Source organism: Ochotona princeps, chromosome 27 (genome assembly GCF_030435755.1).
Source record: "Ochotona princeps isolate mOchPri1 chromosome 27, mOchPri1.hap1, whole genome shotgun sequence".
NCBI lineage: Eukaryota > Metazoa > Chordata > Mammalia > Lagomorpha > Ochotonidae > Ochotona > Ochotona princeps.
This window is the reverse complement of record NC_080858.1, coordinates 22,423,876-22,448,457: the sequence shown is the minus strand read 5'-3', so window position 1 is coordinate 22,448,457 and position 24,582 is coordinate 22,423,876. Positions and strand designations below refer to the sequence as shown.

Here is a 24,582-nt window from a genome sequence, read left to right as displayed (position 1 = left end):
GCTAAGCTGTCTTCCCTGAAAATACACCATGGACATTTATCACAACAAACATATACTATTTAAGCAGGAGCCCAGGAGAGAGAAAAAATAGAACTCTGACCGTGGGTTTTAAGCTCATCTCAGCAGGGTTAAGTCTTCTGCTTCTTTCTGCGCTCCTGTCTATTCTTTGCTATCCTCCCAACCTCTTCACCCTACTGCTCTCACGGCGTAGACAACGTGTACTGGAAGGCCTTCTGCTCTCACGGCGTAGACAACGTGTACTGGAAGGCCTTCTGCTCTCATGGCATACACAATGTGTATTGGAAGGCCTTCTGCTCTCATGGCATAGACAATGTGTATTGGAAGACCTTTTTAAAGAACCTTTAAGTCACTGACAAATGTCACAATGGTTCTAATGTGATGTCACCAGAACTTGAAGTCAGTGGTTCCTGGCAGGAGAAGTTTCTAACAGGGTAACCCACTTACCTCTGGGAGCAGCAAAGGTCTTTTCTTAGCTTCCTAGTGGATATCATTGTTAATATTTACCTATTAGGTTCTGTGAAAAAGCAGAAATAGAATAAGATCACCAAATTCTCACCATTTTATCAAAATGGAATATGAGAAAGTTGGTGATTCTGAATCAGAAAAAGCTATCAAGAATTCTCCTAATATGAAAACAAAGCCTAGAAATACTCCGGATGTTCCAGAAGTGCCCAGGCTTGAAGTTCCGGCCTCAGTGCAGGACATCATCTATCGGATTCAGCGAGCACAGGTCACTCGAGCCAGAGATGTAAGTAACAAAGGAGGAGTTTACAGATGGCACCTCTTAAAACAAGATGTATTTATTTATCTGAAAAACAGAGTTACAGAGAGAGAGGGAGGAACACACACACACACACACACACACACAGTCTTCCACCCTCCAGTTCACTCCCAGGATGATCACAGTGTCAGTGTTAGGCCAGGCTGAAACCGGGCACCAGGAACTTCACCTGGGTCTCCCGCATCAGTGATACAGGACCAACTACCTGGGCCATCTTCTGCTCCCTGTCCAGGCCAGTAGCAGGGAGCTGGAACAGGAGCAAATGAAGCTGTAAGCCAGCAACTCTAAGAAACTGTACAAAATATGCAAGCACATGGCGACATATTAACATGCTACAGTATGAACTGAAGAAATAGAAAAGGGAAATAAAAACATTCCTGGAAACTAATGAAGATGATAACAACATATCAAAACACAGCAAAAGCAGTGCTAAGAGAGAAGTTCATAACAAATAGTGCCTCTATCAAGAAATCTGGCCTTTCTTCCTCTTCCGGGACGGTGCTTAGAGACGCTCAGGATGGTGCAGCGCCTGACCTCCCGCCGTAGGCTTTCCTACAATACAGCCTCCAACAAAACCAGACTGTCCCGAACTCCTGGGAACATAATGGTCTACCTTTACACCAAGAAGGTTGGGAAGGCCCCGAAATCTGCATGTGGCGTGTGCCTGGGCCGACTGCGAGGGGTTCGGGCTGTGAGGCCAAAAGTTCTGATGAGGTTGTCTAAGACAAAGAAACATGTCAGCAGGGCCTATGGTGGCTCCATGTGCGCTAAATGTGTCCGTGACAGGATCAAGCGGGCTTTCCTTATTGAGGAGCAGAAAATCGTCGTAAAAGTGTTGAAGGCCCAAGCACAGAGTCAGAAAGCTAAATAAAAGCATGACACTTTTAAAGTAATTAAAAGTTCAAAAGATTAAAAAAAAAAAAAAAGAAATCTAAAAGGCAACAAATAAATGATGTATCAGTACATCTCAAGGACCTGAAAAGAATAACAGCAAATTGAACCCAAAACTGGCAAAGAATTAAAATTAGAGAAGAAATAAGAAAATTGAAACAAAAAATGATACATAAGAACAGTGAGTTGAGGAGTTTTTTTTTTTTTAAATTAGCAAGATCAATACAATACTGGCCCAACTTCTCAAAAAAAAAAAAAAAAAAAAAAAAAAAAAAGGAGGGAGGAGACCCAAATCAATGAAACCAAAGATGAAAAGGAAAATATAACGGACACCACAGATATAAAAAGAACCATCAGGAATTATTACAGCTATATGTCAATAAATTGAAAAATCTAGAAGCAATGGATAGATTTTTAGATACACAAAACCTACTGAAACTGAGTCATGACGATATTGAAAACAGAAATAGACCAATAACTAGAACATATAATGAATAAATCATAAAGACTTTCCCAACAAAGGAAATTCCAAGAACAAATAGGTTACCTGCTGAGTTCTACCAGACTTTTCAAGAACTAATTACAATTCTTGAGAATCTATTCACAGCAACTGCAAGACAGAGGATCCTCCTAAACTCCTCCTCTTCCTCCTTCTTAAGATTTTTATTGGACAAGCAATTCTACAGAGATAAGGAGAGACAGAAAGATCTTCCATCCACTGGTTCACTCCCCAAGTGGCCACAATAGCCGAAGCTGAGCCAATCTGAATCCAGGAACCAGGAGCTTCTTCCTGGCCTCCCATACAGGTGCAGGGTCCCAAGGCTTTGGGCCATCCTCTGCTATTTTCCCAGGCCACAAGCAGCAAGTTGGATGGGAAGCAGGGCCACCGGGATGTGAATCAGCAGCTGTATGAGACCCCAGCATTGACAAGGTAAGGATTTAGCTACTGAGCCATTGCACTAGGCCCCCAAACTCCTTCTTTGAGTTCAATATTACTTTAACTCATAAGAGAGTCTGGCAAGGTTGTGGGATATAAAATCAATACACAAAAATCAATAGTGTTTATATGCATAAACAATTTCACTGCTGAGAAAGAACTTGTAACATCAGTTTCATTTACAATAACTGCAAACATTTGAATACCTTGAAATAAATTTGATCAAAGACCTGAGGAATCTCTAGGGTAAAAATTGCAAAATATTAAAAAGTAGAAGACACTGAAACATGGAAAAATATGCCATGTTTTTGGATTTGTAGAATATCATCAAAATGTCCATACTATTGAAAGCAGCTTACAGATTCAAAGTGATCCTAAGCAAAATAACTATGACATACTTACCAAATATAGAAAAATGATACAAAAATTCATATGGAAACTCAAGAGACTCCAAATATTAAGGTAATCTTAAACAACCAATCAAAGCTGAAAGCATTACAATATCAGATTTAAAGATATGTTGTAATCAAAACAGCCTTGTACTGGTACCAAAAACAGACCTGAAGATTAACGGAACAGAATACAATCTCAGAAGTGAAGCCTAATGTCTATAGTCAACTGAACTCTGATGAGTTTGAGCTAAAATCAATCTATAGAGAAAGGAAAATGGATCAATACATGCAGAACTAGATTTTTACCTTATACAAAAATAAACTTTAAATAGAGCAAAGATCTAAGTCTGTGATCTGATACCATTGAATTACTAGAGAAAAGCATCAGGAACACTGTGCAAGACTTAAGCAAAGACTTCTTGGAAAAGACCCCAGATGCAGAGGCAATGAAAGCAAACACAAACAAATGGGATTGCAACAAGCTGCGGAGCTTCTGCCCTGCAAAGGAAACCACCAATACAGGTAAGAGGCCATCAACAGAACGAGAGGAAATATTTGCAAACTACACAAGTGATAGAAGATTAATATCCAAGGTGTTTTTTTTTTTAAGAACTCCAGAAACTCAACAGGAGTAAAAGAAAATACAATGAAGTAGGCAAAGGACATGAGCATTTTTCAAAGCATGAAATTCAAAAGGTTAACAGACCTATGAAAAAGTGCTCAGGTTCTCCAGCTACCAGGGAAAAGCAAGACACACCGTGAGGTTCCACCTAACCGCAGGCAGAAGGGCCATCACACACAGAGAAATCATAACCAATCAACGTTGGCAAGGATGTGGGGGCACAGGTACTGTACTCCACTGCTGGTGGGGATGTAAACTAGTGCAGATGCTACACAAGACAATATGGAGCTTGCTCAGATACATGAAAATAGGTCTAACCACATGATTCAGACTTCCTACTGCTGGGAATATATCCAAATAAAATTAAATCAGTATATGAAACATCTGTCCGTATCTCCATATTTTCAGTAGTGCAGTTCATGAAAGCAATTTGAAAGTAGAAATTCTCTGTATGTACTGGATACCTATTTTCCACTTAATTGGGACTCGTGTCTATTCCGTGATTTTAATTCAGAGACAGCATTATTTTGCCCATCTCACTGTCCCATGTCTGTTCATTGGGGATTGCTGCACACGGACGCCTGGACGAATTCAACAAATATCTGTCAGTCTGTCACCTGTCTTCCTCGCCTGTCTCTCCTATTTTGGAAATGTAAGATAACTCAGGCTCAGTTTGTATACTCTGTGTCTCAGGGTCACAACTTCTCTACTTTGTGTTGGAGAATGTTTAGACATCAAACGTCGGGAGAGGTATGCGAAATACTCCTGCTGATCACTGCTTGCGGGCCATCTCGACCGAGATAAGAAATACAAGGTTGTGCGTCAACCTAGGCCTACAACACGCCTATACATACATGTCTACCTGTCTGTATGTACATGTAGAGTGTAACCTTATACTGACTGATATTTTACCTTCCAGTCCTGTCACGACAGGTTCTCTTTTTATTTTTAATTTTTAATTTAAAATGGACTTCTTCAACAGCAGGAAACCCAACTCTATTTTCTCTTCAGTTTCCATGTTAATGTGATATCAATACAGAGAACAGATTCAGCATGGTTTGCAGATACAATTCTAAGAATATAACACTTCTAACTTCCTCCTACTTTCTTTCCTGTTAATTTTTGAGATGGCATTTTTATTTCACTGAAAGGTGCAGTTGTTTCATTAAGTAAGTGACACTACAAGTAAAAAGACCATAATTCAACATTAGTATAGATAAAATATAAAACCAGAAATCAAATGAAGAGATGTCAATTTTATTGTTACAGTGAATTTTGAAATGATCACATATAAAAACTATAGTAGTATATCATATTCTTAGCAATTTGACAAAGATATAAAGCAAAGCTTTGTATGGAGACATTTCTTTGTTGTTGTTTTAAAATTTTCTAAAGTTTTAGCTCCCACATATAAGGCAGAACATATGGTATTTGTATTTCTGGGTTGAGTTTATTTCACAACATCATGTTCTCCAGATGCAACCATTTTGATGTAAATTATGTAGGAATTATAAAGGAATCACAACAGATCCAGAATATGCAGAAGGAATTCTGAACAACAGAAACCAAGCTGGCTGGATGGAGCTGCTGCTATAATACAACAGATTGTCCCATAGAGGTGCTGGTTTGAGTCCACACTGCTCCATTTATGATCCAGCTCCCTGATAAAAGTGCCAAGTCCTTGGGCTACTGCACCCATGTGGGAGTCCTGGGTGAAGTCCCCAACTCTTGAATCAGCAGATGGAAATTCTCTGTAATACTTTCTAAATAAAGGGATTTTTTTAAAAAAAGGAAATCAAGATGGAGGCATCAGAAGATTTGAATTCAAAGCATACTACCAAGCTATAGTAATGAAAAACAGCACAGCACTCAAATAAAAGCTAAGAAATTCCCATTGATCAATGGTACAGAATAGCACAGAAGTTAATTCATATACATAGGGCCAAGTGGTTTTAACCAAGGTGCCCAGACCACACACAGGGGAAGGATAATCTCTTCAATAAATGGTGCTGGCAAAAGTAAATACATACACATACTTTTATTCACATACATATGTGTATGTGTGCATGAATAAAATGAGATCCCTGCTTCTGTCTATCAAATTTTTTTTTCAAGATGGGTCAAAGACCTAAATTTCCAACGTGGATGGAAAAATACACAGAGGGAATACTTCAAGATGTTGGTGTAGGTGATGACCTACAAAAGGCAAGACACTCAAAGCACAGGCAATAAAGTGAAGTCAGACAAAGCAGATCACATTCAAACTCAGAAGCTTTGTGCAGCAATGGAAACAAGCAGCACGGTGAACAGATAGCCAACAGAGCAAAGGAAATATGAGCGATTTGTCTGGAAAAGTATGAATGTTATCAACAACCCAGTTAACAAACAGGAAAGGAGCTCTACAGACAATTCCCCAAAGAAATATGTCTTAGCCATGTATTTCTTGACAATACATGAAAAAAAAATTCAACATCATTAGCAGTGGGGAAATGCAAATCAAAACCACAATGAAAAGCATAATTTTGTGTTACGCCATGTATTTTTCATTTCTAGCATACTCATAGTTTCAAAATCACTAACCTACACTCCTGTGAGAAACCCAATTACTGATTAGTGCAGATTTTATGTACCAAGTGTGCTTGGGTTTTAACTTTATGTTGTCCAGTCAAAATACTGTTTTCTGGTTTCTATTTCTTCTTGGTGTACTTATGGTATTCACTTCTACACAATCAGGGTTAGTTCTTAGCGTTTGAATTATCCCAGATGCAAGCTTTGAAAATTCATCGCAGAAGTGGCAGGTAGTGATATAAGACTATAAGAATTAACTTCTGTTATATTGTGCAGCAATGGAAACAAGCAGCACAGTGAACAGATAGCCAACAGAGCAAAGGAAATATGAGCGATTTGTCTGGAAAAGTATGAATGTTCAGAGTTTATCAACAACCCAGTTAACAAACAGGAAAGGAGCTCTACAGACAACATGTATGTGGAAAAGTTCACTCTGTTCTCGTCTTTGCTTTCTCTTCTTAATCTTTCTTTCCACTACTCCCTATCCCCACATACATCTAGCTTCCACTTACCTTTATTTCCTTTGTGTAAATGAATAGATTCAGGTGCAATGTATCATATCACTTTTCATACATGAAAAGTAACAATAATAGATTTTCTATTGCATCTGCTGTTTTATAGCTTTATAGCTTTGCAATAACTTCACATCAGCTTATACAAGTCTTTTTCAATCTGTTTAATAGGTGGACACAAGTTGGCCTGTAGGGTGAGGGTGGAGTGGGAGGTCATTTGCTACCTAAATTTAAATACTTCCGAGGATCATTTATACTTTTAATTCTCACTTTTGTCTTTAGGCTCCCTTAAACCGTTTTCTGTGAAAGCATGGGGTAGAAGTGCAATCTACTATGTCTTCCAAAAGGGAAAGTGATTGTCCAGAGCCATTTGTGAAAAATTTATTCTTTCCCTACTGATGTGTAAAACAGTTTCTTTCACAAATCGACTCTGTGTTGGTGTGTGGGTCTCTTGATGGGTTCTACTCTTATTTCCTGGACAATCTGCGGTACTATTCAGCCCAAGTTACTACAACTTTAGAAAAGGTGCTTAGTGAAAGTATTATGCCTCCATATGTTATCATAATATTAATTAGCCTATTTCCTTTAACCTTCAACACCACTACCAAATGTTTTTATACCCTGATAGTGTCTTGAAAAGTCTTAGCTATTTACTCTTCTATACAATTACTGGAACTAGATTGAGAAGTTTACAATCAATAGTAAAAAAAAAAAAAAAATCAGAACTTTTACCATATTTGTACTGAGTTTAATTTAGTGAGCTATGTGATTGTCTTTTTTTTTTTTCAGTCCATGAGTATGGTGTACTCTCCATTTATTGACATGTCTTAAATTTCTTTCAATAAAGTTTCATGATTTCCCTGTTTACTTATTGTTTCTTCCTTTCCTCTAGGACATGAAAACACAGATGGATGACATAATGAGCAACGTGGAGCGAATAATGTCTCGCTACAATGTTGCGTTTAGCCCACCCTCTGTAAAGAGCATCTTCCTTAAAGAACATATGAGAAAACAGAGAACTATGTTTTTGGAGAGTGTGGCTACCTATACCAAGAATGCTGAAGCCAGAGAAAAGACACTTGCCTACATTCTGGCCTGGTTAGAAGAATGGAGTAAGTTTGCAGAAAAGCCAAATTCAGAAAATCAATAAATTGTGAGGGGCTGGTCATCTTCAAAGAGAACAATACTTGGGAGGTTGCTAAGAAAGTGACTGTGCCATTTTACAGCAAGAACACAACAGATGAGTTCAAGCACCAGTTGCCTGGGCTTCCTTGCTTCTCCGGCTTACCAGCAAAGCTCTAGCACGCTGTCTTTAGGCTTACACTTGCTTGCCTGGGACATCCTCCACCGTATCATCATGTCTCATTCTATTCTTAAGTTTACGTGTTTTCCAAACATCCCCATTCCCCATCATCTTATACTCTGTTACCCCTTACCTTTATTTTTATCTATATCAATAGTATCTGATATACTTTTACCGTTTATTCCCTTTATCCTTAATAAATGGAAGCAGTACTGAAATTAGGGAACTTGCATTCAATGCTGTGTTCACTGAAATAGGGCAATATCCATATGGACAGACATTGGTTGAATGAAAGAATGAACATGTGTATAATAAGTAAGTTCAGAAAAGGAGGAAAGGGATAGAGAGAGGAAGAGGAAGGGGAGAGGGAGAGAGAAATGTGTAGATGCAGAGTGCGCGATTCACTGGCTCATTCCCAAAATGCCACAATGGCCCGGGATGGTCCAGCACACAGCCTGGTGCCCTACTGCTGTCTCTGACACTGGTGACAGGGACCCAAGCACTTCAGTTGCATTTCTAGTCACGTTTCACAGGAAGCGAGATTAGAGTAGAGCAGCTGGTGCTCCAAGCGGCCCTTTGATGTGGGATGTTGACCCTGCAAGGACAATCTTGCAATTCGTGCCAAAATGGCGCTTCACCCGCCCCACCCACAACCCCACCAGAATATCTTTTAAAGGAAAAAAAAATTAAAATTTTGTATTTTATTAGAAAAGCAAATTTACAGATAGAAGGAGAGACAGAAAAATCTTCCATCCTCTGTGGAACTGAGCTGATCTGAAGCCAGGAACCAGGATCCTCTGGGTCTCTCACAGGGGTGCAGGAGCCCAAGGCTTCAGGCCATTCTCTACTGCTTTCCCAGGTCATAAACAGGGAGCTGAATTGGGAGTGGAGCAGCAGGGATACACACCAGTGCCCAAGTGGGATCCCGATGTGTGGAAGACAAAGATTTGACACTGATCCATTGCCCTGGGCCCAGGAATTTTATTTGGGTTTATAGATTTGTGTTCATAGAGCTGGGTTATATTTGGGTTACAGATGTGGGTTTATATATACATGGTGAAAACATCTACTCATATTTTAGATACCTACTTCCCTTGCAGTTAGGAATGAAACCAAATAGACATCTTCAAACATGATTCAGTAGGCTTACTGCTCAGCTTTCTCAGCCAAATCTTTAACTTTCTCAGGGTAGTGGTAAGTGCAACGCAATCGCACCAAGTACCTGATATTACAAAGCTATATGATTACTACTGTTTAATCCATACACAAAACATTTGTTTCCTCTCTTCAAGATGCTATTTTATCGGAGATAACTACATTTGATATTGATGAGCACTACCACTGGATAGCACAAATGGAGATGTTCCCAGACACACTGAGAGCCATTGAGAACAACGTCAACATACTATGCAGCATGAGTTCCACGTTCCTGAAAGACAAGAAGACTCAAAAGAAAAAAACAGGTCACTTCCTTTGTGATTTTGCATATGTAGTTTGATTTTTTTTTTTTTCATAAAATGCAGCTTGGTGGAGGTATAATTTGTAGATCATAAATCTCACATGCTCCTGAATAAAAAGAGGACTCCCAATGAAACTGTTACATATACCTTGACAACAGGATGCCAGATTTTCTTCCCTTACCTATACCTACAATGCCATGTTACACTGAAATACTAGAACGTTGGACTTGCGACTATTGCTAAAGGACTCTACCGTTATAATCATACGGGGCAATGGTGAAGGGAGAGAATAGGGAGGGAGGAAGGGGAGGTGGAGGGAAGAATCCCTGTACTTGCAAAACTGTAGCATGGAAAATAATAACAATAAAAATACAAAAAAAAAAAAAAAAAAAAGAAAGGGAATCAGAGCAAAAAGAAATAAAAACTTAAACAGCAAACAAAAAAACTCCTCACATGTTGATTGTAGAGTTAAATTATTTTTAATATTTTTAAAAAGACTTTTTTATTTGAAAGGCAGATTTACAGAGAGAAGGACATATGTAGAGAAAAGGTCTTCCATCCACTGGCTCATTCCTCAAATGGTTGCAAGAGTTGGAGCTGAGCTAATCTGAAACAGAACCGGGAGCTCCTTCTGGGATTGCTACACGGGTGCAGGGGCTCACAGACTCGGGTCATCCTCTACTGCCTTCCCAGGCCATAAGTAGAGAGCTGGATAGGAAGTGGAGCAACTGGACGCAAACTGGTACCCGTAGGGGATGCTGGCACCACAGTGAGGAGGATTAGACAGCTGAGTCATTGTGACAACTCCAGCTTTCAATATATTTAAATTCTGATATTCAAACACTGTGTCCCAACACAGACCCCAACATTCCATTCATTATTTAGAGTGAGAAATTGACTCTTGAGTTATCTATTTCTTCTTTAACTCCATCATATTCTCTGTGTGTATTTGGGAACTCTCTGTGCCTTGTGTATGTGTTTACAATCATTATAGATTGCTAATGAACTGGCCCTTTTGTTTCCAGAACCATGATTTTTGTGTTAACATCTGCTTTGTCATATATTAATATAGTCTCTTCAGCTCCAAGTGAACTTTTTTTTTGTCATTTTACTTCCAGCTTATCTTGTTTTTGAATCCAAGGTGTGTCACTTGTAGTTGGATCTAATGGGACTTTTTCTTTTGATGTAAGTTTGACAACCCAAGTCTCCCACATAGGTGGCAGGGACACAGAAATTTGAACCATTGTTTTGATGAGGAGAGTAGATGGGATTGTTGTCTGTCATTCAGCCATTCTGGAAATTTTTGTCTGTGGATTTATGACCTTTTTAGAGAGAATCAAAGATTCTAATCAGCAAGACAAGTTACAAAAGAGAGCAAGAACCTCAAAAGAGAAATTTGATAGCATCAAACATCCCTAAAAGCAGGAAAATATTTGTATTTGCATGGTATCTAATCCCAAACCTCCCAGTTAAAGTTGATGATCCCACAATTGAGATCACCTCTATAGTTCTAGAAGCAGTTCTAGGTAATCAAAGAAGAGAGTCTTACAAAAACAATTTGTTTTAGAGCTGGTTGTCTGTCTTTCTTTCTTCCCTTCTTTGTCTTTCTTTCTTTCTCTTTCTTTCTTTCTCTCTCTTTCATTCTTTCCTTTTCTTTTTCTTTTCTTGTTCCAAAGATGTATTGACTTAAAATACACAGTGACTTGCGAGAGTGAGGGAGAGACAAAGAGAAAGACATATTCCAGTCACTGGTTTACTCCCCAATTTGCTGGGTCATACTGAAATCAGAGCTGCAATTTTCCTCTGGTTTCCCACGTTGGTGGTGGGGGCCCAGGCACTTAGGCCGTCCTCCACTACCCTCGCAGGCACGTTAGCAGGAAGCCGGATCTGATGCAGAGCAGCTAGGACTCCAACTAGTGGGTCACGAGTGGCAGATCAACACACTGCAGCACTATGTTAGCCCCAGAGCTAAAGTTTTCTGAACCATCTTCAGCTACATTCATCTGTTAATATGATCTAAATTCATTAGGCTTAAATACGGGAGACACAGCACAGAACAACCAATGCAGTCTCATTGTCTGTTTTATGCTTTTTCCCCCTCCAGTATCTAGAGGTGCACTATGGAAAACCTGGAAAGACAGATGCATAAAGCGACCCGCAACAGCATATGCATTAAGACCAGATCAAATGATTGCTGATCAATACACAACAAATACGAAGGTTTTAGAAATCCAGAATATGCTGCAAGAACTCATAGGCTCTGCCATGTTTACCAAATTAGAAAACACTGCTATCAAATACATCTCGTCAACTATCCTAAATCTCTCTAAAGCCTTGAGTGCTGCAGCTGAGCAATTAAATGTTTCTAACATCGTAAATGACAGTGCATTTTTCCAGAAGTATGAAACAGAAAGAGAACTCTCGCGACGAATAATTTATGACCTCAGTGAGCAAAATGAGAAGCTTCAACGAAAGCTTCAAGAGAGAGAAGAACAGTATGAAGTAATTCAACTAAAAGGTGTCAGAGATCAACAATATGAACCATCCTCCACAGCCATGACTAACGTCAAAGCTGATTACACAAAGGGCAGTCTAGACAGCATTCTAGCCAAAGAATTTGACAATACTTTATATAAGTCCCTTTCAAAAAAAATCAAAGATTCAGACACAAAGCTTTTATTGAAAGCCACAACTGAAGTGAAGTCAGAGTTAACTCAAGAACAGTTCCTCCAATCTGAAGGCAAGACAAAAAGGGCTTCCTGGCCTTATGAGTATGACCCTGGAGGTAAAACATCCAGGCAGAGAGTAGACGCCTATTTGTTCGACAGGACTGGTTACTATCAAATTGAGAGAAGAGAACACACAAAAAGCCCGTATGTCCAAGAGCGCCCTGGATCAAATGTTGGTGAGGATGGTGGGGAAAAGACACTGACAGAGGCCAAAACGAATCAGTACTATGAATTAGGAGAAGAAGAGAATGAAAGAGAAGTAATAAAACCAAAGACATCCTCTGAACCAGAAAGCCAGTATTACCCTTTCAGTGAAACCAAAAGCCCAGATGCCAAAAGTGGAACACCTCATGAGGCAGAGCAGGTCAGGAAATTCAAAACTGAATCTCCCTTGGAAAAGGGGCGTATTTTACCAGACCTGAAAGAGCCCCCCATCGAGTCTGCAAACAAACGGATGAGGGGCCAGGCAGATCCATTGAGCATGGCTCAAGTGAAGCAATCACCAATGCCACAGAAAGCTGAAGTTCAAGGAAAGACACAAGACACTCCCTTAACAATGAGCAAGAGCAAAATCTGGAGAAGAGAACCCAAGGAAAGTCCAGCCTTCAGCAAGCGGCCCAAGTCTCCTCAACTTGAGAAATCCCGCCCACACACCCAGGAAGAATCTTCAGAACCTAAAAGGGCGCTGGCAACTCCAGAGGTCAAAGGTGAACAGAGTAACACGGAATCATTTCAGAAAGCGTTAATGGATTTCCTTAAAGAGAAAATTAACAACATAGACAAGCCTGCTGATGGAAACACCATGCCAAGGAAGGAGAGCTTACTGAAAAGGGCAGAAATGGAAAACTTTGAAACAATAAAAGCAAAGATGGATGAATACTTCCAAAAAATGGCTGAGATTGTGACTCAAATGGTGAGGAAATTCAAAGTTGCAAAAAAGGAAGGAGCCGATGGAGAGAAACCTAGGCTATCCAAAAAGTCGGATTCATTCATGCCGGCACCGCAGGATGAGAGGCCATCAACCACTGCCAAGTCTGAAATTAGCACTTTCCTCTCAAATGAAAACATAGACCCAGTAATGAAAAACATAATAGAAACGATCTTGGCTGAAATGGAAAGTGAGGGAGATGCTCCAACAGTCTCATTAGTAAGAAAAGAACACAAGAAAGCAAAGCCTAAACAAGAGAAATATGGACAAGAGAGTCAAGAGACAATGCAGGACAAATCCAGTCTCCAGAAGGAAGCCGATATCGTGACAGAAGCACGGAAGACCACAGCAAAAGCGCAGGGGATGCAGAGAGAGAGGGGGGAGAAGCTGAACCTGGATCTGAAGGCAGAGAGAGACCACCAGCAGAAAGCAAGAGGGAAGAAGGACAAGCAGAAACCACACGAGCGGGCAGAGCGCCTTGACAGGCAAGAGGAGATTGCAGCAGGCCATGAGATGACCAAGGGAAAGACACCTGAAGACAAGACCAAAGGCACAGCCCAGGAATCCCAGTTACCCCAAGGCGGAACCTTCCACGAAGCCTCAGGGCTCCCGCCTGAGACAACACACTCCCTGCCAAGCACTCCTCCACCCTCTCCTCAGGTCTTACTACCTGGGGCCCTTCACATCTACCCACAGCCCTTCACAGAGCACAAAAACATCACTCCTCAACTTATCCTGACTGCTAGGGAGGCTCAGCCCCTGGGCAGTGCTCCCATCCCTCAGTGGACCCAGGCCTTGGGCAGAATTCAAACTCTTCAGCAGGACCAGGCCCCGGAGGCCACACTGACACTCCAGCAGGCCCACCCCCTGGGGACAATCCTGTCCCCACAGCAGGCCCAGGCCCTGGGGACAACACTTACCCCCCAGCAGGCCCAGGCCCTTGGGGCAACGTTGACCCTCCAGCAAGTCCAGGCCTTGAGGACAACCCTGACCCCACAGCAGGCCCAGGCCCTGGGGACAACACTTACCCCACAGCAGATCCAGGCTCTGGGGACAACCCTGACACCAGAGCAGGCCCAGGCCTTGGGGACAACTCTGACTCCCCAGCAGATCCAGGCCCTGGGGACTATATTAACTTCCCAGCAGGCTCAGATCCTAGGGGCAACCCAGACACCCCAGGAGGCCCAGGCCCTGGGGACAATCCTGTCCCCACAGCAGGCCCAGGTCCTTGGGGCAACGTTGAACCTCCAGCAAGTCCAGGCCTTAAGGACAACCCTGACCCCACAGCAGATCCAGGCCCTGGGGACAACCCTTACCCCACAGCAGATCCAGGCCCTGGGGACAACCCTTACCCCACAGCAGATCCAGGCTCTGGGTATAACTCTGGCCCCACAGCAGGTCCAGGCCCTGGGGACAACACTTACCCCACAGCAGGTCCAGGCCCTGGGGACAACACTTACCCCACAGCAGGTCCAGGACATAGAGACAATCCTGACCCCACAGCAGATCCAGGCCCTGGGTGTAACCCTGACCCCACAGCAGGTCCAGGCCCTGAGGACTATACTGACTTCCCAGCAGGCTCAGATCCTAGGGGAAACCCTGGTACCCCAGGAGGCCCAGGCCCTGGAAACAATCCTAACCCCAGAGAAGGACCAGGCCCTGGGGACAACTCTGACACTACAGCAAGCCAAGGCCCTGCGGACTATACTGACTTCCCAGCAGGCTCAGATCCTAGGGGAAACCTTGACACCCCAGGAGTACCAGGTCCTGGAAACAATCCTGACCCCAGAGAAGGACCAGGCCCTGGGGACAGCCTTGATCCCCCAGAAGGCCCAGGCCCTGGGGACTATACTGACTTCCCAGGAGGACCAGACCCTGGGGACAACCACGACACCCCAGGAGGCCCAGACCCCTCAAGAGGCCCAAGCCCTAGGGATAACCCTGACATACCAGGAGGACCAGGCCTTGGGGATCACCCTACCACCCCAGGAGTCCCAGGTACTGGGGACAAGCCTGACTCCCCAGGAGCCCCAGGCCCCAGAGACAACCCAGATCCCCCAGGAGCCCCAGGCCCTGCAGAAACCCTTGACCTCCCAGCAGGTCCAGGCACTGGGCAGAGCTCTGACCCCAGAGGAGGACCAGACCCTGGAGATGATCCTGATCCCCCAGCAGGTTCAGGCACTGGGGACAGCCCTGACACCGGAGCAGGTTCAGGCACTGGGGACAGCCCTGACACCGGAGCAGGTTCAGGCACTGGGGACAGCCCTGACACCGGAGCAGGTTCAGGACATGGGGACAGCCCTGACACCGGAGCAGGTTCAGGCACTGGGGACAGCCCTGACACCGGAGCAGGTTCAGGACATGGGGACAACCCTGACACCGGAGCAGGTTCAGGACATGGGGACAGCCCTGACACCGGAGCAGGTTCAGGACATGGGGACAGCCCTGACACCGGAGCAGGTTCAGGACATGGGGACAGCCCTGACACTGGAGCAGGTTCAGGCTCTGGGGACAGCCCTGACACGGGAACAGGTTCAGGACATGGGGACAGGCCTGACACCAGAGCAGGTTCAGGACATGGGGACAGCCCTGACACGGGAGCAGGTTCAGGACATGGGGACAGCCCTGACACTGGAGCAGGCTCAGGCCTTTGTAACTACCCTCATCCCTCAGGAGGCCCAGGCCCTGGGGACAATAACTCCTACAAAAACCCAGTTCCTGGGGACAAGCCCAATCCCCCAGCAGGTTCAGGCACTGGGGACAGCCCCGATACCGGAGCAGGTTCAGGACATGGGGACAGCCCTGACACCGGAGCAGGTTCAGGACATGGGGACAGCCCTGACACCGGAGCAGGTTCAGGCTCTGGGGACAGGCCTGACACCAGAGCAGGTTCAGGACATGGGGACAGCCCTGACACTGGAGCAGGCTCAGGCCTTTGTAACTACCCTCATCCCTCAGGAGGCCCAGGCCCTGGGGACAATAACTCCTACAAAAACCCAGTTCCTGGGGACAAGCCCAATCCCCCAGCAGGCCCAGGGCCTGGGGCTCGCTCTGATACCTAAACATGCTGAGACCCAGGCGCAGGCTTTGCACCCTCCTCTCACCGTGAGACCAACTCTAACACTGAGAGCCCCTATTACCCCTCGGGACACCCTGGCAGTAAAGGCAGCTGGCACTTCTGAACAGATCCAGGCAATGCAAATCTCACCCCATATGCAACAGACTCAGCTGTTTAAGGTTCCCAGCACTCAAGAACATGCTAAACTCACCCAGGCAATTGGGGCCACCCCTGCTCCTGAGCCAGTTCAGGCAATGGAATTCCCACTCACTTCTATGCAGGCACGGCCATCAAGGATGTCTGCCATTCCAGAGCTATTTCCAGTATCTGAGACCCCTCCCACTCCAGGGCAGCTCCTGGAGCTGGAAGCTCGTAGCTCTGGGCAGTTATTTCTGTTTAAGGATCCTTTAACTGCCAGGCCATCTCCAGTACTGGAGGGCACTCCCACACCCAGGTGGCCTGTAACATCTGGAATGACATCTGTCCCTACAAAGATTCCAAGTGTCTGGGGTCCTCTCACACCTGGGAAGTCCTTCCCTGAAGAGCTCAGGGAGTCCAGACCTTTATCCATCGCTGGGAAGCCCCTGGAACACCAACATGCCCCCAGAGAGCAGTCCCCCTCCCTACCGGCCCCCTCCACCCTTGGGCAGCAACCGACTCCACTGATCCTGCGCACACTGCAGAAGCAGGGGAAGCCGCTGCCTGCCCTGACTTCACGGTTGCTGATAACACCACAGAAGCCACAATGGGACCAGAAATCACGATTCCCCCCGATAGAAAAGCCGTGGATGGTAACTTCACGTTCAGATACCGACAAAGCCAAGATGGTGGGACCTCTTCAAGAATTTGAAAGGAACACCTATTTTGTTGATGTGTCAGCTCAGAGAAAGAACCTGCTACTGTTAAATGAGGCCGTGAGAACTTCTGGTCTTCCTTCCCACGTACACATGATAGCCAGGAATCTCATCATTGAGACACTACACACAGACGCGGTTCGGCTGGGACACCTGTTACACAAGTACGTTGCCTACAGACTGATCCAGCGTGTGAGGTGGGTAATTCTCCAGGGATCTAGTTGCTCTGTGTCCACTGTTCCTGTGAAGTCCTGATATCAAATACCCTCCCTCATGGCCCTACAAGCATATTCGTATTTGTTAGATGATACGTTGTGCAAGAATCTCTTATAGCAGATGTGTAGGATGGTAGCCTGTTTAAAAGAGACCTTTGTAGCGGAATAAGAAATGATAACAGAATCCATCTCGTTTACTCATCTCTGGCAGAGATGCTAGGGTCTGTTTTGTGAGTCAGGGATGATTTTCGAAAGATCACCTTTGTTCAAAAGATACGAGACGCCTGCTCATTGTTCTGCATTCCTTTCACCTTCACCGGATGGCAGAGGGTTTCCATTTCATTCTGCTTATTTTTAAAAATAATCAACATTACATTTTTAAAATTCATCTGAGAGCGCGAACGTTCGCATCTGCTGTTTCACTCCCCAAATGCCCACATGGGACAGAAGTGGACCAGGGCCCAGGACCACATCAAACCTAAGAATAAAAAAATCCTCACAGGTGGCCCGACCCAAAGCTGCGCCATCACCATTGCCTTCCAGGGTGTGTGTCAGCAGGAAGCTGAAAGCAGAAAGCAGGCGCGGCTACCAACCCTCAGCGCCCTGACAGGGGAAGCGGACATCCGAGTCACTGGTTTGTCCAGCAGCTTACCTCACAGGGCCCAGTGTTTGCCCCAAAGCATGTATGATTTAAAAAGTGGGAGATGTTGACTGGTGTATTTCTTAGCAGCTAAGACACAGGTTAGCATGCTCACGTCATGTCGGGGTAACTGCATTCACTCATGGATCTAGTTCCTGATTCTCCTCAAGGTTCTGACTGATGCACACCCAGAAAGCAGAGGTGGTGGAGAAGTGGCTGGGTTCCTGACACCCACTGGGGAGCCCTGGATTGAGTTCACAGCCCCAGCTCACTGCTCCCTCAGTGTTACAGGTATTGAACCAAGAGAATGGGAATTCCCTCTGCTTCTCAAATGTATATTCTTTAAGAAATTGGAGTTTAGGGCCCGGCGGCGTGGTCTAGCGGCTAAAGTCCTCGCCTTGAAAGCCCCGGGATCCCATATGGGCGCCGGTTCTAATCCCGGCAGCTCCACTTCCCATCCAGCTCCCTGCTTGTGGCCTGGGAAAGCAGTTGAGGATGGCCCAATGCATTGGGACCCTGCACCCGTGTGGGAGACCCGGAAGAGGTTCCTGGTTCCCGGCTTCGGATCAGCGCGCACCGGCCGTTGCGGCTCACTTGGGGAGTGAAACATCGGATGGAAGCTTTTCCTCTCTGTCTCTCCTCCTCTGTGTATATCTGGCTGTAATAAAAATGAATAAATCTTTAAAAAAAAAAAAAAAAAGAAAGAAATTGGAGTTTAAATGCTCCTTTCTATCTACTTGAAAGGCATATGGACTGAGAGAGAGATCTCCCATCACTGATTTACACTTAACAGTTGGGGCTAGGCCAGGCTGAAGCCAATTCACATTTGCCACGTAGGCAGTGAAAATGCAACTTGTTGAGCCATCACCTGCTGCCCCCTAGTGGACGACTCAGAGGAAGCCGCACTGGGGGAGTCCAAGAACTCCCATGTTCCATATGGCAACACCCCGTCTGAACTACAGCTTCAAATGTCCTCCCTAACAAATAGAAACATGTCCAAAAGATTGGCATTATAGGTGAAACGTAGAATTTCATCGCTTCTATTGTGCTTATTTACTGTGGGCGAGGCTAAGTGTCTTCTAATAGTCTGAAGAACCCTGCATTTCATTTTCTGTAAAGGCCCTCCCCACTCCAATCATTTGTCTATTAAAACAAAGTTTTGTGAGATTGATTTATCTGTCCTTTTCAAATATTGGAAAATTAGCCACTTGTCTTCGATACAAGCTGCCAGACTCTCCCCACTTGACCTAGCCTAGCTATTGCAGTCATTGTGGGGCGTGAATAACGTACAGACAATATTTTTATACGTATACCCATCCCTGTCTGTCTGTCTCTCCATCTGTTGCTAATTTTCTGCCTCTCTGACTTAGAAATAAATGTTTTTAAAAGAGCATACATTTTAGGGTTGTATTGTCATAAGATTAGAAAAATGCATCTGAAAGAAGAAATGATGGGAGGATGAAAACGATGATAAAATGAGATATTTCATTTCCAAATATACGCAAGTACTCAAAGGTACTGAAGATTGTGGTACCTCAAGAGGATCGGTAACTTGATTAGCATTTTTTGAATATTCATATTTGTGGGTCTGATGTTAGGCAGGGGGTAGGGGAGGGAAAGACACAAAGATGGAGAAGTCACATCCCTGTCCTCAGTGACTTCTTCACTCACTGTAGGAAATGTCTGGGATTTCCAGCACCATGATGAGCAAAAATTATCATCGAAGGGATGCATGTCTTGCACCTAATTTGAATGTAAATTCATTAAATGTTTCAAAAATACTTTTGCATAAATCTTGTGATAAGTATGTGCTACATTTTGTTCATACAGTATTTATTTCTGTGTAGCATTTATTCATTCTGTTTGTGATATAACTAATTCACCAGTTCACTTCCTTTCATTTGATGGTGCTTGGAGGAGCAGACAATGTCTTTAATATGACTTACATATCACTTTTTAAAAAGATGAACAATTTGTCCCATTTAAAGCAATTTCTAGAGGCATATTTAAAATTTTAATATAGTAAAATGATACGCAATATTTTAATGCTAAAATATTGTGAACAGCTAATAAAAATTCAGTAATCATATAGATTATCTAAAGTTAATTCACATGGGGAAATAGATTAACATGATAGTTTAAAAAGCCTTCTGGTTTCATCCCGTCTTTCTCTATTTGAAGGGATGATGTGAGAAATGAGTGAAACAGGACAAGTTCATGGATTAGGCTCAGACTAACTCTTGACCATTTTTTTTTTTAGAAACAATATAATCCATCAAATAAAAGTCATCCAAAACACTGGGAAGGGTTATGAGACTCAGAAACTCTACATCATATTGAGCAAAATTGATGACCATCAGAAAAAGGTGATGTGTGCCTGGACCGAGAAGCAGAAGTTTCTAGAAGAGACACGGAATCAGTGCCTGAAGAAAATGATACCCTTATTTAGCCAGGTGATGTGTTTTCTGTTCCCTTTGACCAGTGTATTGTGATTTAAAAAAAAAGGTAAGTGTGGAATTCTGAAAGCAGCCCTGACCTGGAGAGATGATGAATGTTAGCTTTCTAGGTAAGTCCTAAGAAGCTGCCACAAACTCCACGGAACAAGGGTGGGGAGTATTCTGCCCATGGTCCTTGAAATCATTTCATTTGGTCCGTCAAAGGCAATCACAGGCAGATCTGACATTCAATAAACCTGTAGAAGGCTAATTGTTAAGCTGAAAATTTTCTATGGACTATGAATTACATCATAAATATCCAAATGGCCCTAGGCAGGACAAAATGGTCCCCCCCCGCCCACACACACACTCCCATGGTTCTAGAACCTGTCATGGTTCTAGAGGCCATGAATGTAGGAAATCAATATGCTTGTAGGGATGATTCCTTCTGGATTCTCTGAGAAAAGTGTCTCATGCTTCCCTCAACTGCAGTGCCACTGGAAATCCTCAGCATTCCTTGGCTTGCAGCCATTGAATTCCCATCTTTGCCCCCACCTCTCAAATGGCATCTGGATTCTGGGCCTCAGTAGGCCACATGCCATCAGATGTAGGACCCAACGACATCCTGGCTAACACAGGCTGATCTCACGTTCAGATTTGTAAGGTCCCTGCTCTAATTAGTCTGTTTCAGAGATTCTGAGTGAACACAGCTTTGAAGAGGCCACTGCCCAACCTGCCACTAAGGCATGACCAGTGACACTCCCAAACTGACAACAAGAACACTTGTTAAAACTCTAGATGAGTAAAAGACGAGAATAAGAGTAGGCTCCAGAAAACTTCAGCTCATCTTTGTCGCCCACATGTACCACACTCCAGAAGTGAAACTTCTTGAAGCCACTGCTCCCTAATTGTGGGCAGTTACTTTTCTCTTCCAAGCCTGCAGTTGGCTAGGCTTACTGCCCTGAGTTCACGCGAAGGGACACAACTTGCTTTCACAGCACCAGGCACAGGCCATCCCACTTAGTGCTGGCATCCACTCACTGTGACCTACAACCCCTTATCAGACAACTGGCAATCTGGTTTGGGGAGTGACAGTAACTTTCCAAAAGTTGAGAGTTTTTTCCTTGGGATTATATGTTTAAGAATTCCTGGCACGAACTGAATTTCTAACAATAAATAATGCAAGCTAAAACTCTAGGAACATTTTATAACTAAATATTCTAAATATTATAACCATGCATTTAGAAAGAACATGCCTCATCTTTTGACTTTTTCGTGACATCCTTTTTCTGATGTGATTTTTATAGCTCAGAGACACGTACAAATTGAATCTCAGTCAACCGGTTCCATTGATCACCCATAAAAATGAGATACCTGCCTCTGTTGAGTTTGCTCATCAGACATATCAAAAGTTACCGATAGAAGAGGATAAACATTCTGTCAAGAAAATCAGGTGTGTGACTGAAAGGCTGACATGTTCAGGTGATGTGTGAAATCTGAGGCTCCCCCCTCATCTTCCTCTTCCTCACCATTCTGATATGCAGCAATGGCGAGGCTGAGGGAGTGCCGTCTGAGCTAATCTGGGTGATTAGTTGCTTGTGAGTTCAGTTGCTAAACAGTGAAGGGAGCTGTGCACTTTGACCTGTGCCTCCCTCGATCTCCAGACACCAAGACCAGACGGATGCCATCTGGAGAACCGATCTGTCTACATCCAGCTACCCAATAATAGAGAAGACGCCAATAAACGTGCCCTGGGACCAGCTGGGTGGGTACCCAGACACCCCTAGGCTGCTGCACTTAGACGTCCAGTCGACCTTCAGAAAATCTCTCGCATCCATTAGAATGCGGTAAGTACTAGCAGCACCTTGATAATTTGGCCTTTTGTCACATCTGTCGTTTTCCTGACCTGTCTCCTGCAGCAGCGGAAAGTGGCCAAAAGTGTTTGCTGTGCCATAAACCTGAGCATATCACCTTTGAAAAATATAAAATTAACAGTCATCTCAAGCGTCAGTTTAATGCACTGAAGCTTCCATAAAAAAATAAACTTTCAACTAACTGACTTCAGTGAGGAATCTAATATGGTAAATCTTGACAAATAGTTGGGTTAGATCAAAGTCGACTGGGTCTTTCGTTTCCTTTTTCATTCCCTCTAAGCCTTTTGTAATGCTGGACTGGTAATGGAAAACATTCATATTTTTTCTTTTTCAAAAATTATTATCATTTATGATACAGTTCTATAGGCTCTAGAATTTTCCTTACCTCCTACCCAAAACCCCTGGTCCTGCAATGAGTGCAACTATATTATTACAATAGTATAGTTCTTCATACACAGTCATAAGTTCATCATTGTGGGCATGGACAATGGTGGAGAGTCCAGCATGCTATTGTGACTTTCCAATGAATGTGTAAGAATATTGTTTGATAAGTAACAAAATATTATCAAGCTTTTTAAATTTTATGCTGGGAGACATTCTTTTAATTAATATGATTTCTGAAAGTATGGATTATGTACTGATTTTACTAAATTTATTGTGAATTCCCTATGAGTTGCCTACATTTCCACAAAATACGGATTCTAAGCAATTTGTAATAAGATTTTCTCTTTTAAATTCCAGAATTAAGAAGACTCCTAAGTGACTGTAAAATAGAGGTATATTCAAAACAAATTTATATATTTTTCAATAAAATGTCCAGTTTGTTTTTTATGGATATGAATTGCTTGGTTTGTCCCTTGTCTTTCTTGAGTGTAGTTTCTTAAGTCAAACACCTTTGTTCTAGATTGCAATCACGGCCACTCATGAAAAAAATATCTACTGCTCTAGCTGAAGCAAAACATTAACAAGTTTTGGTAAGCACTAAGTTATGACAGGGGCAATTCAGAGCCCTTGGCATGAGAGCTAAGTGCCACATTCTTACCTCCAACATTCCAAACCCAAAGAAACAATGGAAATAAGCGGAGTTGGCATCATAAGAAAGACAAAAAGCAACCTATAGGAGCGAGACCTTTTGTGATATGATTATTGTTTGCAGCCTTTGTCTATATCCTTGAGATACAAGGATATTTTTCCCTACTTTCTACTTGCTGAAATCTTTACCTAACAGAATAGATAGCCTGTGATTGCAAAGTGAAATAGAAGTATGCCTTTGTAAAAAATATTTTAAACAGAAACAAGGGAGGGCAGGGTTGGGGTAGGGGTGCAGGCAAGAGGGAGGTTCCGGTGGAATTATCACTATGCTCCCAAGTCTGTGCTGTGAATCACATTGAATTCATTCATTTTGTATAAAAAGCTATTTAAAGGGTTAGTGGCTGTTAAAAAGGAATCAACACATTCATGCTGTGTGATTCAACCAGGATATCAACAAGCAAACCCACGCGGAACAACTGTGATCAGTTTCAGACACATCAGTACATGCCCATCATGTTATCAGAGCAAGGAACGGATATACTGAAACAAACATTCAAGGCATTAAGAGGTAGTTGATAATCAGGTCAGCAACAGCCTACTTTCTAACCCCAAAAGTGAAAGGATGCAGGCAATTAGGACGTGGGTGTTGGCTCCTAACTATTGCAACACTGGGTGCACAAATGGGAAAGAAAGGCACGGTCACTCGGGATGCTCATTGGTGATTCCTCAAAAGTCAGCTGAGCCCTACAGTGCAATATGAGCAGGAATCTGCAGGCAGGGTCACTTAGGACAATGTCAGAAGTTCAGTTAGGTCAGTGCAGGTGTACAGAGTGAACTCAGCCGTGAATGGGAAGGGACAGCCCCCTGGACATCAGTCAGCAGTTCCTAACACGCAACGTGAGCAGGGACAGCACACACATAGCTCCCTACACAGAGGTCAGCTTTTCCCAAAACACACACTGCCCTGGGACTTACACAGGGGATACTCAGGTGCAGTCACTGAGGACAAGGCTAGGTGGTTTGCACACATGTCAGCCCACAGAATTCCACTGTTTCCACTGAACAGTGGACAGACAAGCACTGTCACTCTGGACACTGGGCAGTCACTCCTAAACAGTCTGTACATGCCTTCCACAGGAGACAGACAGGGACAGAGCACAGTAGCATTCCCTGGGACAAAGGTAAGTGGTCCTTAAGTCAACTCCTCCCCTCCCTGGGATTTTCACCAAGGAACTCAAGGGCAGTCACTGAGGATAACGGCTGGCACCTGAACCCCAGTGCTGCCCAGTGCTGCCCAGCGCTGCCCCCTCCCCAACCGTCTCCTTCATGC

The 24,582-nt window shown here is 43.6% G+C and overlaps 2 protein-coding genes across 2 annotated transcripts; both read left to right on the top strand.

Moving 5' to 3' along the window:
• The first annotated feature begins 331 nt into the window (after window positions 1-331).
• Window positions 332-22,367, top strand: LOC101533677 (protein FAM186A-like). The gene is made up of 9 exons (XM_058655700.1): window positions 332-769; window positions 7,617-7,836; window positions 9,320-9,490; window positions 11,592-13,885; window positions 14,036-14,908; window positions 14,981-17,253; window positions 20,172-20,364; window positions 21,654-21,799; window positions 22,011-22,367. The coding sequence occupies exons 1-9, from the start codon at window positions 590-592 to the stop codon at window positions 22,195-22,197; spliced, it is 6,537 nt and encodes a 2,178-aa protein (XP_058511683.1). The 5' UTR covers window positions 332-589; the 3' UTR covers window positions 22,198-22,367.
• Window positions 1,279-1,701, top strand: LOC105942410 (large ribosomal subunit protein eL34-like). Its single transcript, XM_012930137.2, has one exon. It carries the CDS (start codon window positions 1,320-1,322, stop codon window positions 1,671-1,673), a length of 354 nt encoding a protein of 117 aa, XP_012785591.2. The 5' UTR covers window positions 1,279-1,319; the 3' UTR covers window positions 1,674-1,701.
• Window positions 22,368-24,582: the final 2,215 nt, after the last annotated feature.

Bases quoted from the DNA above. Each gene is read 5' to 3' on its own strand.
- LOC105942410 (XM_012930137.2), top strand. From the start codon at position 1,320: ATGGTGCAGCGCCTGACCTCCCGCCGTAGGCTTTCCTACAATACAGCC.
- LOC101533677 (XM_058655700.1), top strand. From the start codon at position 590: ATGGAATATGAGAAAGTTGGTGATTCTGAATCAGAAAAAGCTATCAAG. The intron at 770-7,616 runs GTAAGTAACAAA...CCTTTCCTCTAG, and splicing joins AGGTCACTCGAGCCAGAGAT to GACATGAAAACACAGATGGA. The intron at 14,909-14,980 runs GTCCTGGAAACA...CAGAAGGCCCAG, and splicing joins TGACACCCCAGGAGTACCAG to GCCCTGGGGACTATACTGAC.